General features: G+C 53.4%; 1 protein-coding gene across 1 annotated transcript in view; it reads left to right on the top strand.

Moving 5' to 3' along the window:
- Positions 1-8,657: 8,657 nt before the first annotated feature.
- The window catches only part of SLIT1 (slit guidance ligand 1), a gene marked incomplete at its 3' end in the record, with an annotated part of 170,247 nt that continues 163,386 nt past the window's right edge, over positions 8,658-15,518 (top strand). The window contains exon 1 of the mRNA XM_079712349.1: positions 8,658-9,183. Coding sequence (XP_079568475.1) covers positions 8,987-9,183 — 197 coding nt within the window. The 5' untranslated portion in view covers positions 8,658-8,986. The remainder of the gene's footprint in view (positions 9,184-15,518) is intronic.

Genomic DNA, 15,518 nt, shown 5'->3' with positions numbered 1-15,518 from the left:
ACACCCTCTTTAGGAGGTGGATCTTATCCCCATTTTACATTGCACCTCTGCCACCCATGTGCTGTGTGACCTTGGGTAAGTCTCTAAATCTCTCTGTGCTTTCGACACCCTCATTTGTAAAAATAGTACCTACCTCATAAGTTTGTTGGGAAGATTAAATGATTTAGTATGCAAAGCTCTTGAAACAGTATAAGCCCGTAGAATTTATAGGCACAATGGAAGTGTTAGCTGTTAAGATTATTCTTTACAGATGAGGCCTCCAAGACATGAGGGGATTAATGAGCTCCCAGATGCCAATTTTTGTCATTTTCTTGGACTTTGGAGGACTTCAGCCTGGCTCCAGTAGAGAAGGCTGCCTCCTCCTTCTCATGTGGGTGTTTGGGGTTTACGATGTGCTTCCAAACAGGGCCCTCTCTCTCCCATATGCCACAGGAGGCAGAAGGGGCTGAATCAGAGGACAAGCAGAGGAGAGAAAAGCAATCATATTTCACTCCTCTGTTTAACCCCCCCAGGTGGCTTCCAAGTCCCCTCAGGGTTCAGCCCAATTCCTTAACAGATTTACTCAGCCCTTTAGGATCTGCCTCTGCTAGACTACCACCCCAGTCTCGTCTCCCTCTTGAAAAATCTTCTTCCAATCACGCCAAAAGGCCCTGTGCCTATTCTTGCCTCTGGGCCTTCTCCTACTCTGTTCCATCTGTCTGGAACACTTTTCCCTCACTTCTGCTGGCCTGGCTAATTCCTAGTCATCCTTTAGATCTTTGCTTTTATTCAGTACTGGAAGTCTTCCTTGGTCTCTTAAGTTAACTGTCCCTCTTGTGGGCTCCCCTCGGCCCCCTACTGCCCCATAAATGCTACTTGTACAGGTGGAGTGGTGGATGCTGCGATGCAGTGCCTGGATCTGCCTCCAGAAATGAAGGACGTATGCCCCAGCTGCTGGAGGAGTTGCCCAAGGATGGCCATCAGCTGTCAGCCCTCACTGGGGGCTGCCCTTAGCTGAAGAATACTGCCTTACCCAAGGTTACACCTCCTTCCAGGGGCAGCCCTCGTCCAGTGTCTGGTCAATGCCATTGGATAAAGGCCCAGCACTCTTGCCACACTTGGAACAGCTCCAGAGCTTCATCTCATCTTCAGAACTTCCTGTAAAGCTGCCACTGAAACAGCATCACAGCTCAGCATTGCCCTCTGCCCGACCATGCCCTTTCCCCTCCCTCCCACGGCAGTGACCCTGAGAGCATTCCCTAATAAATACTCCACAAGCTCCTCTCCAACCCAGAGGCTCTTCCCAGGGAACCCAACCTGTGTCATGTACTGACCATTTGCAGCCGCCCACTGGCTCATGAATGCCCCCAGGATAACATCCCAGGGTCTCAGCCTGGCCTCCAGTCCCTCAGCATCCTACTCTCTCCCCACCACCCCATCTTGTGCCACCCCGAGGAACAAATGTGCCTCTTCATTGCTCCGACGTTGGAGGCCTGCCTTTTCTGCACCTTTATTCTCAAGATCCCCCCTCTCCAGAATGACGCCCCTACACTTTAGTAAAAAATACTTATTCCCTGCATTTTCCATGTGCCAGGTCCTGAACAGGCATTAGGGAACAAGACAGATGCAAACCTGTCGCTTCAGCCTAGGTGGGAGGAGAGATAGAAAAACAAGTAATTACAAATGACAGTTTCGTGCTCTGAGGGGAGGTGCAGGGAGCCAGGAAATCACACGACAGGGCAGGGGCTGACCTAACCCCTAACCGGGTCAGGGAGGGCTTCCCTGAGGAGGTGCTGCTTCGGATGAGGAGGACCCAGTCAGGCTGAGAACGACAGGAAGGGCATCCAGTGTAGGGACTGTCACGCACAGAGAGTGGGAGGTGCTTCCTCAACTGAAAGAAGGCCCTCGAGGCTGAAGCCACTTCCTCTCTGGCCAGTTCAGGGCACTCGTCAGAATCATGTGATTGTTTGCTTCCCTCTCCACAGCACACTGGGAGTGTTTGGAGGGTACAGAGGATTGCTAAAAATCTCTCACACACTTCTGTTTCTGGCCGAGAGGGAGCAATGGGCCAAACTTACCATCCCACCTTAAACAACTAAAGAGCCAGACAAAAATATATGAAACAACCGGTTTTGGACATTGGACAACTGGTCTTATGGGATGATGATTCCTTTAAGAGGGAAAACGAGTGTGGTGAGCACTGTAATTGTCCCCTAGCTTACAGCCCGGAGAGGGTTTCCAGGCCACAGAGCAAGAGGGGCGCCCAGGTGGAACCTGGCAGAGTCGAAGGGGAGAGTTCGGGAGGCCGAAGGGGGCTGGAGTTCTCAGGGGAGACGGGAGAGGAAATGGCTGCACAGAGAGAGAGAGAGAGAGCGACCAGGGATTTCCAGATGGTTCCTCCCTGTGGTGCCCCATCCCACCCCTAGTGCAGAACCATCCTTGGAGCTCCCACAGAGTTGGTGTTCATGCCAGCCAGAGCAGAAAGCCACCAAATTCACAGGGTATTGGGTAGAGTATTCAGAGAGTGTTGCCTCAGTAGTGGGGAAATCAGCCCTAGACTAAAGACTACTCTGGTCTTGCCTTCAGAAGCTTCAAAGCAAGCCTCAAAAGATCAGATTGTTTCCAAGTAACTTGACTCTGTTCTGGAAAAAAGCCCAACACTATTTTTTAAAAATACAAGACTATCCAGCACCCTACAAGGTAAAATCCACAATGTCTGGCATTCAGTCTACAATTCCCAGGATACACAGTAGTAGGAAAATATGGCCCAAAATGAAGAGAAAAAGCAATCAATCAAAACTGACCCAGAAATGATACCGATAATAGAATTCACAGATATAGCTATTATGACTGTATTCCATATGTTCGAGAAGGTAGAGGGAAACATGAGAAGATACATGGATGATAAAAGAAAGACCCAAATAGATCTTCTAGAGATGAAGACCACAAAGTCACGGATAAAAATTGTACTAGATGGGATTAACAGCAGGTTAGTCAGTGCCAAAGAAAAGATAATGAACGTGAAAACACAGCAATGGAAACTCACCCAGATGAAACACAGAGAAAAATGAGGCTAAAAAAAAATGACCATAGGGCTTCCCTGGTGGCACAGTGGTTGAGAGTCCGCCTGCAGATGCAGGGGACACAGGTTTGTGCCCCAGTCCGGGAAGATCCCATATGCCACAGAGCGGCTGGGCCCGTGAGCCATGGCCGCTGAGCCTGCGCGTCCGGATCCTGTGCTCCACAACGGGAGAGGCCACAACAGTGAGAGGCCTGCGTACCGCAAAAAAAAAAAAAAAAAAAAAAGACCATAGCATCAGTGAGCTATTGGACAACTTCAAGTGGCCTAATATGTGTGTCAGTGGGGTCCCCAAAGGAGAGAAAAGAGAGGAGGGGAACATAAAAACTTTTGAAGAAACAATGGCTGAAAAGTTTTCACATTTGATAAAAACTATGAACCAGATACAAGAAGCCCGATGAACCCCAAGCGAAAATCTCTTATATTCCCGAAGCCTGGCTCACAGTTGGCAAGCAATCAATGTTTGATGAATGAGTGAGCAAACTGCTGCCTGCACAGACTCTCACCCTGCTTTCTCCCTTTCCTCTCCTCTTCTCTCTTCCCCTCCCCGCTTTGCTGCTCTCTTGCCCCCAGTGCTTCTCATCTGCCAGAGTTGTCCTGGATGCATATGGTGGCTTCTATAAAGGCCACTGATCTCAAGTCTAGGAGTGTGTCGCAGCTTCAGGCTTTGTCATTGACAACCTCAAGTGGTCCAGCCTCCTTCAAACTTGAGTACATCAAGGGGGTTAGAGATGAAAGCTAAAATATCCTGAGTTCTGCTGCTATGACCTTCCAGGGACTCCTGCTTCCTCAGTCCCTGTGAGAGTGACAGGGTCAGGAGGAGAGCCCAGGATGGAGTGGATGCCGGGTTCTACCCAGGTGTGGGCCTAGCAGAGCAAGATCCAGCCTCATTCACGGCTCACCCCTGCAACTCCTTTGTGAGGTTAGGCTGGTTGCCTCTGGGCCACCAGCTGGTCAGTGGTGTTTGGATTTGATCATTTATTAATCTCTTTCCAGCTCTGGCATCTTGCAATTGAAGCTAGTGTAACCAGTGTCACCTGGCTCCAGTTGTCCCTCTCCATTTCCCTGTGGCTATCTTCCTCTTTGATGTGTCTCATCCTCACTAAAAGCGTGTGGAAGCTGGAGAGGAGGAGGGAGGCAGGCAGGCCTCAGACCCTTTGTTCCTGCCAGGCCCCTTCCTTCAATGGCTCCCCAGAGTTTTCAGGTCCAAGTTCAAACTCATTAACTCAGCACACTGGGCCTTGATTCTTAGAGCATGGTTTCTGGAACCACCTGCATCAGCATCATACTGCCTCACCCTCCAGCTTGCTAACAGTGAAGATTCTGATTAAAGTCTTGCGTGGGTCCTAGGAATAGGCATTTATAATAAGCACCCCTGGGGATTAAAACAATGTATAGGTGGTAATGGGGGGTTAGGTCATACTACACAGGTAAACAAATCCAAACAGTAGGAAGACAACAACAACAATGACATGTGCTGAAACTATCCCCCTACCACTACCCAGTCCCCTCCCTCTACCCAGTCCTCTCGCTGGAAGCCACTGTCTCTCATTTGAGGGATAGTGCATTCCAAGCACACACATATATAAACATGTGCTTGGGCACAGGGACAGGCCAGGAGATTCTGAAAGCCCAATAAACCAGAGAATGGCTGCACCAGGGCCTCTGGGATGTGCCCGCATCAGCTCTCTGACCTCTGCCAGCACTCCCCACCTAAACCCCCTGCCGTGCACCAGCCTTACAGAACTTGCTGCAACTCAGCCACTGAGGATGCTGCTGCTGTTTGTGTGCCTTACCTCTCGCAGTTCTCTTTGGCCAGAAAGGCTTTCTTCCTGTTTGTTGCCCGCCAATGCCTATTTATCCTTCAAGACTAAGCTCAACTGCCTCTTCTTCCAGGAAGTCTTCCAGCCTTACCCCATGTCCTACACTCTGGCTTCTCTGCACTTCCACATTCCCTGTTACCAAACTTATCATGCTGAGTGGGGTTTTCTTTCTGTTCCCCTGCTGGACTGTCAGCTCACTGTGGGCCAGGGCCATTGGTATTCCCTGTTGAATTGCTGAGTCCCAGTACAATGTACATAGTACATAGATAGTCAATAAATGGTGTTCAATGAATGCTCAAATAGCAGGCATTCTGTCTCATTCTTGCCTTGTGTAGTTTGGAAATCCAAACCAAGGTGAGCCTCACCCAGGCTCTCCACCTTCTTGCGCTCCAGAGGGGCTGGTGGTGCAGAAAGCTGGAAGGAGGGCATTTTCTCCCTGAGTCACAGGCAGGAGGGGCCCCTCAAGTCCTGAGCATGTGACGCTGAGGGGATGCAGAGGAGGCTCACACCCCTGGGTTGGGAGAACCAGCCCCAAGTTTCCCCTGAGGGGTTGCCCTGCTGGTGGCCAGTGGGCAGAGCGGGGCTTGGAGGGGCCTTCCTGGCAGAAGCAGTGTGACAGGCCTGCCTCTTCCCCACCCGTGCAGAGGGAGCAGGTGGCCCGGCTGTAGGCAGAGGGTAGGGAGATCCAACAGAGGGAGGGGCATGTGAGAGGAAGCTGAAAAAGCAAGGGGGGTGGGACCGGAGCGGGGTGCTGCTGGCCAGGCGGCTGTTTAAGGAGGAAATGTGCTGGGAACGTTAATGAGCTGCGTTCATTCACGGTGATCTGCTTCCCGGGTCGGGGAGCCGGCCAGGTTCTGGGGTGGAGGAACTGGGGACAGGAGCCAAGTTGGGGAGCTGCCTGGCTGCTGGGGCAGGGCCTCCCATGATGGGCTGGCAGGGGGAGTCTTTGTCCTGGCTCTGAGGAGCCCTCCTTCCTTCTCCCCTTTAAAGGAAAGGCCAGGCCTTGCCAGGCGGTGACAATTTGGCTCAAGGCCTGCTTGGGACTCACTGTCCATCCTAGTCTGGAAGCTTCTAGGGCAGCGGCTGGCTCTCAGGAGCCACTGGCAGAGCTAATCTTGCAGGGCACCCCCCCCCCGCCCCGTCTGCTCCCACCCCTCTTGCCACTCCTCCACCCTGCCAGTCTGAAGCCCCCAGGGCACGTTGCCCATTAATCAACACTCTTGTCCTCCCCACATGGGTCCTGGCTTCCGAGGAGCCCTCTGAGGTCATGGGGCCAGGGAGGCACCGCTGGAGCCGAAGGTTGGAGACCAGATGCCTTCGACAGTCTGAGTGCTGTCTGTGACAGGCCTACTAAGTGCCAGGTGCTGGGTTAAGTGCCAAAGTGAGGAGATGAGGAAGCCGTGAGGGGCGGGGAGTGGGGGAAGGCTTTGTCCCAGGAGGAGGGTCAGGGAAGGAGCCACATGTGTAAACAGAGCTCCAGCTAAGAGGGAATAAACAGAGCAGCAGGCTCAGAGGAACGGGGACTTAACTCTGCCTGAGGCAGCTGGGGAGGGCTGGGGAGAGGAAAGGGGCTGAGCGCCCTGTGGAGGGGGAGGAGAAGAAGGAATTCGTGAAGGAGGGGGGAGAGGAGGCCCTTGTAGACGGCAGGCAGCCCTGGCTTGACTTGTGGAAAGGTTCCCTAAGATCACACCGCACAGAGACCCCTGAGAAAGCCCCCTCCCCCTGAACTGTCATTGAATTGGTGCTCCAGGACCCATGGCCCTAGTTAGAGGTCATGGATAAGACTGTGAAAACTTTCAAAAGAACTGTCAGAAGCCCATAAAATCAGCCACATTAGTTATGACGTACTGGCCCCGGTTCTGTTTATGACAGTAGAGATACTGCAAATTTTTCATCAAGATGGAAAAGAAAAATGAAGAAAACCCCTGAGGCTTTTGGTACCTGGTGGGTGAGGAAGCTTTAATCTTGTGGGGTCTTTCAGTACCACACCACCAGCTCTGACAGACTGTACTGTGCTGTGCCTACTCCTGGCACCTCCTGGACCAGCCACCTTTTCTTTCTGTTTTTTTTTCCCAAGGAGAAACCCAGGTAGCCACCACCTGTGAGGGGAAGTGCTTCTTTTTTTTTTTTTTTCCATCTTCCCAAAACTTTTTATTTTATATTTTTCACATCTTTATTGGAGTATAATTGCTTCACAATGTTGTGTCAGTTTCTACTGTACAACAAAGTGAACAGCCATATGTATACATATATCCCCATATCCCCTCCCTCTTGAGCTTCCCTCCCACCCTCCCTATCCTATCCCTCTAGGTCGTCACAAAGAAGAGATCGAGCTGATCTCCCCATGCTATGCAGCAGCTTCCACTAGCCATCCATTTCACATTTGGTAGTGTGTATATGTCAGTGCTACTCTCTCACTTCATCCCAGCTTACCCTTCCCCCCCGCCCCGTGTCCTCAAGTCCGTTCTCTATATCTGTGTCTTTATTCCTGCCCTGCCACTAGGCTCATCAGTACCGCTTTTTTAGTTTCCATATATGCATTAGCATACAGTATTTTTCTCTTTCTGACTTCGAAGTGCTTCTTGACCTGTTCAATTACTCTTCTTGCTGGGCTCTAAGCAGCCTTGAATCAGGGGCCCCAACTGATGGACAAACAATGTATGGGTCCTATGGTACCAACAAACCACAGCTCTCCTTGATTTGGGGGAGGTCCTTATCTTTTCTGGGTTGAGGTCAATCCTCTCTCCACCTGGATTTCCTGTTCACACCCATGACCACATCGGTGTTACAGTGAGCAAAGTGCCTGCCTAGAGGACTGTAAAAGCCCAGGGTCTGATGTGGGTGGCCTGTGGTGCTTCTCCTCAAGCCCTTTCCTGGCCTTCTCAGTGGTCCTTTCATGACAGGACTGAACATTCGTTTTCAGCTGTTTCCACCTGTCACAAATGGAAGAACCCTGGTGTGAGCGCACTAAGGTATCTGCTGGATTTCCAAACCCCACTGATATTCTGGGAAGCCAGGGTAGCCCCACGGGCAGAAATAACATCTCCCGGCTGTGCAACTGTTCAAATCAGGCTCACTCTGATCACTCTGGGGGGAGTTAACTTCCGCACTCCCCTTGGAGAAGTGGGGTTGCTGCCATCTCGTCAGAGACTGCGTTGAGGGAGGGGAGGAGGCTTGCTTGGCCGTAGGCTTTGGTGCACCGCCCACCCCCCAGCCCCCTCCGCCCAGTGCTCTTGTTCCACCCTCAAGGTCCCAGGCTAAGTGAAGTAGGTGGCTTGGAGAGGTCACCTGGGGCTCGGGGCTTCCTTTCACCAAGAATTGAAAAAGCAAGTCTGGTGGGGCCCTAGAACCGTTTCAGCCGTCGGGGAGAGCGTGTCTGTGGCCTGGGGAAGGGGTCCAGGCAGCAAAATAAGATCCCCTCACCCCTCTCTGGACCAGCAGCTGGGACTTCGGGAGCCGGGTGCGTGCGTCTAAGTGTGCGCATCCTCGCTGTGTGTGTGTGTGTGTGTGTGTGTGTGTGTGTATAGGGAGAGCTGGAGAGGGTCGCGACCTGACGGGTCCAACTGTGGGCTCCCCTCCCCCCGCAGCCCCTGCCCGCTTTCGGAGGTTCCACCTTTGAACGTGTACGCGGCTAGCGGCGGCAGCCGAGTGGTCGTCGGGAGGCGGGGGCGGGGAGGGGGGGAGGAGTCTGGCTCCGGTTGTGCGCTTTTCGATTGATGGATGACTGCTGGGTGGGAGCGAGCGTGCGGGTGTGAGTGTGAATGTGTGTGTGTGTGTGCGTGCGCGCGGGGTGCGTGCGCGCGCGGGCCTGCCCATTTTCCTCCTCGCAGCAGTCAGTTGGGAGCTGGAGAGAGGGAGGGAGACGCAGCCCGCGAGAAACCGGAGAGGAGCCGAGCGCCCTCCGCCCGAGGCGCCCTCCCTTCGTCCGCGCACAGGCGCCGTCGCTTGGAGGAGCAAGGTGCCACCCAGCCCACAAGGGCGCAGCGTACAAACCCGCGGTCTCTTCGGTGGCTCTGCCCCGAGACTGCACCTGGAGGCCACCCCGGACGGGGATGGTAAGCGGCTGCCGCCGTCTGGCAAGCAAGCGGGACGCGGTGAGGGCACCATGGCGCTGACGCCCTGGAGGGGGCCCTCGGCGGGGCTTGTCCGGCCCGATCTCTGGCTGCTGCTGTGGGCAGCCGCGTGGCGCCTGGGTGCCACGGCGTGCCCCGCCCTCTGCACCTGCACCGGCACCACGGTGGACTGCCACGGCACGGGGCTGCAGGCCGTCCCCAAGAACATTCCACGGAACACGGAGCGCCTGTGAGTATGGCCCTCATCCGCAGCCCGCTGGGAGCCTCGAGGTTGCCCTCCCACCCCGGTGCAATTCAGGGCTAAAGGTGGGGACAGGACCGTAGGGGCCTGGGCTCTGCAGCCAATAAATGAGTCAGTGCTTGCTAGGGTCCTTCCCGAGCCAGGAGTGCCAATGTTTCCCTTTCCTGGGATTCAGAGGGCCCTCGCGGGGCTGCCAGCTCCCATCCTCACACCTGCACCCTGCGCTCAGCACGGCAGGCCTTCCCACTGTGCCAGCACTTTATTTCTCCAGGGTGCCTGGGAATTGGTGCCAGAAAGCCTTCCTGGCACCCAGGAGGGAAGCTCACACTCACCAGGCACCGTGTCTCCTTTTGGGCACATGGGGCTTGGGCTGTGTTCTGAGTGGGAGGTGTGCATTTGGGCTCTTGAGGGCTTGTAGGCTGGGGATGGGCAGCAGGATGGGATGGAGTTGAAGGTCCTAGTCTCCCCCTTTCTCCCCATTGTTTGCCCCAGAGCCTTAAGAATTTTTTCCTTCCAGATGTGAGGCATTTGTCCCCCACTGAACATCCAGCCATCCCCAACCCAGGCAGACAGTGGACCTGAGGGATTTGGGTTTGAGCCTTGGGGTATGTTACATTCAGCACCCAGAGAGGGGTAGATATGACCTGGACAAGGAGCCCATGAATAATGCTGAGAGGTCAGGAGCTTGGAGTGGGAGATACGAGGTTAAAGATATTGACCATGATAATTCATAAAAACCATCATTTCTCTTACCCTGTTGTCGCTCACTTCTAAATTCTTGAGAAAACTTGACCCTTTCTAGACTCACCAAGCTTTGTAGAATGTGTGTGTGTGTGGTGGGGGGTGGGATTAGCATGTGTGTGTGTTTATAGACATATATAATTTGTTTTCCCAGATTCTCTTGCAGAGTGTGTGTTTGCATGAATTCCTGGTATCTGTGGTGTCACCTCAGTAGTGTGAGCCTGGGAGAGCCCATGTACATGGGCTGTGTGTGTAGATTTTTGGTCTCATGCAGGGCCTTTTATTTAAAAATTTTTATTATTTATTAATTTATTTTTTGGCTGCGTTGGGTTTTCGTTGCTGCGTGCGGGCTTTCTCTAGTTACGGCGAGCAGGGGCTACTCTTCGTTGCGGCGCAGGGCTTCTCATGGTGGTGGCTTCTCTTGTTGCGGGGCATGGGCTCTAGGCACATGGGCTTCGCTAGTTGTGGCTCACAGGCTCTAGAGCGCAGGCTCAGTAGTTGTGGCTCACGGGCTCAGTTGCTCCACGGCACGTGGGATCTTCCCAGACCAGGGCTTGAACCCGTGTCCCCTGCATTGGCAGGCGGATTCTTAACCACTGCGCTGCTAGGGAAATCCCTCATGAAGGGCCTTTGTGCCGCTTGCAGAGGTGGCTGCCTTGGGGGATTTTTGAGCTGGACTTCGGAGGAGGCTGCTGGCCCCTTTGAAATCTGCCTTCTTCTTCTCACACTCCTGGGTCCCTGCAGTGGCTCTCAGGAAAGGCGTACAGATTTCGAGAACTTTTGAGCACATTTTCATGACTCTCAGCTGGTCAGAGGCAGAAATCTGACCCTGGGAAGAACTGTCTCCTGGATCAAACTCCGTACCAAGGTCAGCAATTCGCACATTTGCCCCAGACTCTTCTTGGCTGAGACTGAAAAATTCCCGTGGAGGTTTCAGGGAGTTTGCAATCTAGATGCAATCTAGATGGGAATCAGAGTGTGTGTGTGTGTGTGTGTGTGTGTGTGTGTGTGTTGTGGCACTGCATGGGGAGAGGTTGGAACAGAGATTCCTTGGGGATCCTGTGTGGCCCTGGAGAGGGACGGAGGGTCAGAAATCTGTCTAAAGGACCCCTGAGGCTGCAGGGTCACCCTCCATGTTCCCTCTGGACCTCATCTCTGTTCCTTTGCCTTGTCCTCGGGGCATTTCTCCTGCAGCTGTTACCCTGGTAGTGGCCTAGGTCTGAGAATTTTAGCCCCTCTCCTTTGCTTTTGGATCTGAATTTTGAAGTCATTTCATTTCTTGCTCTCTCTCCACCTTTAGTTTTGAGGGTAGTGTCTGTTTTGACTTTGATGAACTCTTGAGCTCTTTTGCAATCAGAGTGAGATGGAAGTGAAATTTCCTGGTATAAAGTCAGTTATTTGCTGTGTGACCTTGGGCAAGTGACTTAACTTCTCTGAGCCTTAGTTGCTTTCTATCAGGAAAATGAGGCTGCTGATACGTAAGGTCTCTGGTTCTTGTGAGGACTGAAGGGAATGTATGGGAAGTTCTTGGTACATTATGATGCTTGCTAAGTGAGAGCCATTATTATAATAGGATCAGGAGAAGAGTCTTGTTACGTAATTCAGCAAGTGTTTGTGGAACCCATAACTGCCCTGGGTGCTGAGGCTCCATCTGGGAGTGAGCAAGTCCCTGCCCTTAAGGGATGTACAGTTGAGAGGACTGGGCAGGGGCACCTAACTGTAAGCTCTGGCAGTGTAATGGGGCTGTGGGGAGGAAGCTTTGGGATTAGAAGCCCTTTTTTGGGGTGAAGGAGCTTCAATACCTACCATTTTATGAAGGTACTTTGGGACTCAACAGTGGTTGGGTTGGATTTTGCCAAGTAGAGAGGGCAGGCAGCCCAGACAGGGCATGCAGGAGCAAAAAGCTTGAAGATGTGAGTGTGGCCGGCCTGCTGGGAGAACAGACCAGCTTTGCCCCGGGGCTGAAACATGCTGTGGAGTGGGATGTGATGGGATTTGAGACTGGGAAGGTTGGGAAGGGTCAGGAAGGCCTTTCTCTATCTGGATTTTTTCCTTTAGAGACTTCAGGGTTCAGATCCAGGGGTAAGTCATCAGGTCTGACCTTTGCTGTGTGCAAAACTTCTTGGATTGGGAAAGGCTGGAGAAAGCAGAGGGAGCCTGCGTTTTCAACAGGCAGGCCGCAAAAGAGCCATTTGAAGAGGAAAAGAACATCCTGAAAAGAGGCCTTGGGCAGGCTCAAAATAACTGTGGCATATGCTGTCTCTAATCAATATGGGTGTCGTGCAGTATCAGAGCCTGAAACAGTGGCTTCTTCCGAGGCTGTGAAATTTTTATAGACCGCAGCTGTGCATTCGTTCGCCTTTTGTCTTCTGGGCAGTTTCTCTGGCAGCCTGTGAGGCCCAGCAACTTTATGATGATATATTCCGTAACTCCGGGTCCAGCCCATCTCCGCAAGTGGGAAGAAATTGTCACTAGTTTGCTACAGGCACTTCTGGGAAGAGGCTGTGCAGGCTCCAGAGCTGTTGAGGAAATTGGTTCAGCCAGAGGGACTGTGGGGCTGTTGGGCGGGTGGAGAAGGGATGCTGAATAATTCACTGCAGTGGAACAACTGAAGTCCAGGGCAAGGTTGGGAGTGTGGTAGAGGAGGCCTGGGGGCTTATCTCTTGGCAGGGCCCAGACTCAGAGGGGCCCAGCCATGGCCACTATCGTTTTTTTCTTCCACTCAAGGACCTTTCAGTTGGATTTTTTTTTTTTTCTAATTTAAAAAGTCTTTTGGACTAGAGTGTTCAGGAGAGTGTGATGAGAGAGTGCAGTATGTGTGGACACCACTTCTCCCCTCTACCCTGGACACTTGTATTCCAGGCTTGCCTTGGATGCCCCTTGTGGGTGTAGGATGCAGAGAGGAGAGAGGCCTGAGGACGGAGAGAGGGCCCTGGGAGGCCTGCTGGCTTCTGTTTGCCTCCAGGTCCAGCACTTTCTGCTGCTCTTTGGGCCGTGGGGGCCTACACTCCTGCCTTCCTCGGTATGTCCCCTTGCCTCCTGGCCAGTTTGTCCACTGCCCTAGCTCCCTGCCCGCTGCTGAGGCCTGGGAAGCCCATGCCTTCTCCCAGCTTAGCCCCGAGTCTGGAGGCCCTGTTCAACGGGGGTGGGTGGTTTTGACCAAGGAAGGCTGCCCAGGGCACCCCCAGGCTGATTGTCTGGGAGCCTGGTTGGAATTCCAAACAATGATTGGATGGTGGCTGTGGTGAGAGGGGTCAGAGGGCCAGACAGAAGCCACGTCTGCCACCGGGGCCTGGCCGGCCTGGGCTCTCTGAGCAGGACTCGATGGGCTCCTGCAGTAGAGACCCACGTGGTACAGGAGGAGTTGCCTCCTAGAGAAGCTCGTGTCTCTAGTAGCAGGTGCACTGGGCTTATTGCTGGGCTCTGAGTGACTGGTGGTATGGCCCGGTGCTGCCCCTCCATGTGACCTAAGACCCAGTTTCCCCATCTGTAAAAGGGGATGACAGTTGCAGGTTGATGGTGAGGACTAAGTGAGTGCATGCATGTAGAGGGCCTGCGGGCGTGTTTGGCACATGGTGGGTGTTCTGCCTCCGGGGAGAGTGATACCTACTACCTCATAGGGTTTTTGCCAGGATTCACTCATTCTATGTGTGTGAACGTGCTTTGTGACTCTTATTTTTATTATTTGAGAAGCTCAGGCTAAAGGCTTGAGGGTTCCGGTGGGGCAGGAGAGAGAGCGGTGGGGGGCAAGCATTTGAGTGTTGGCCGGACTGCAAGCTGGGGTCTGGCTCTCAGAACGCTCCTTCCCTGGACTGTCCCGCATCCCTTAGGGTTTGGAGACAAGGCACAGGTCAGTGTCATGCGGGGAGTCTCGGCAGGGTGGATGGCTCTGGAGCCAGACTGCTTGGCTTTTTAGCCCCTCTCTGCCATTCAGCAGCTGGGGGGACCTTGGGCAAGGTATGGGGTTTAAATCACTCATTCAACAGATAGCTGTCTCTTGAAGGTCTGCATGGTGCCGATTGAATAGTCCCGGACAGAAATGGAAACCGCACCTCTCTCTCCGAGTTTTAGTCCAGCAGGAGGGATGGAGATGAATGACACAATAGGAGGAGAATCACGTAATTGCAAACTGGGATAAGTGCTCTGGAGGAAAGTGTGACTTCTCAGGCCCCCATTTCCTTGCCCATAAAATGGGGATGATGACAGGACCTGCTTCAGAGGGTGGTCCTAAGGATTAAATGTGGTGATGCTGGGAGAAGCACTTTGCACCGGGCCTGGCACACAGCACGTGCCCAGTAAATGGTAGTATTATTATTGTTATTAGGTGACAGAGAGTTGCAGGGCCGTGAAAGGAACTTGGGCGCCACTCAAGGCCGGATCCCAGCATGGCCCTGCTCTCTATTCCCTCATCAGGCAGCCACTGGGCGCTCTGGATCCCCGGGGAACCTTGGGGCACACGGAGACCGAGCTGCCCCTTTCTCGGTGCCCCCTCTCGGAGGCAGGGGGCTGGCTGCGGTGGCCCAGGCTGCCCGCGGCTGACAGCAGGGGCGGCTGTGCTCTTTGGGGGCCGGCTGAAGGGCGGCGGGGACAGGCGGCCCCCGCGTTATTGGGAGCAGACGGGGGCTTGGCGGAGCTGCTGTCTCAGTTCTGTGCCGGCATTAGCAGCTCGGCAGGGCTCTTGCTTAATGGGATTTTCTTCCCAAATGCTGTAATTATCGCCATACAAATACTTATTACCCAGAGCAGATGACGGCCGGGCCTTGGGCAGTAGCCAGGGAACTGCGCTGTGCTCGGGGTGGAGAACTGGCTCCTCTTTTTGAGCTCGAGACTCCCTCCCCTTCTCTCTGGATCCCAGCCTGCCGTGGACAAACAGCTGTTGGGCACCTGCCATGTGCAGAGTGTCTGCAGAGGTCCAGGGTATGGACTCGCTCCTCTGGGAGCTTGCGGCCTGGTGGGGAGAAAGGTCTGTCTGCGAAAGAACAAATGTGTAAGGATGCCCGTAGGGACGTAGAGCACAGCGGCTACCAGCGCAGCCTTTGCTGCGAGAATGGCCCGGTTTGAATCCCGCCTTCATCAACTACCACCTGAGAGATCTTGGCTGACTCATGAGTGACTCAGTTTCCTCATCTGTAAAATGGGAGCAACGTAGCATTTACCTTGTAGGGCTGTGAGTTCAAATGAAATTGTCCATGTAGCGTGGTTAGAATAACGTTGGCACGTAGAAAGTACTCCATCAGTGTTAGAGATGAGGAGATGGGAGTGAGACATGGAGGAGGAGTTGTATCCCTACAGTGATTGGGAGGTGGGATTTGAACTGGGCCTTGAAGGTTGGGCAGGAATTAGGTGAGTGAGCAGTGAAGCCAGGGCAAGGGAATCTGGGGGCATCCAGAGGTGAGTGCCGTACATTTGGGAAGGAGATCTAGCTGGTAGCGTGAACGTTTGTTCTGGTGAGTTCTGAGAGAGGAGATTAAAGTAACGGGTAGGCTCAGGCCATGTGGCTGGGGAATGGGGAGCCATCCGAGGGTGTGTGTGTGTGTGTGTGTGTGTAAAATTTTATATTAAATTTTTTTTTTACTATTCAG

This window comes from Hyperoodon ampullatus (genome assembly GCF_949752795.1).
Source record: "Hyperoodon ampullatus genome assembly, chromosome: 1".
Classification (NCBI taxonomy): domain Eukaryota; kingdom Metazoa; phylum Chordata; class Mammalia; order Artiodactyla; family Ziphiidae; genus Hyperoodon; species Hyperoodon ampullatus.
Note: the sequence above shows the minus strand (reverse complement) of the source record. Positions and strands in the feature narration are given on the sequence as shown.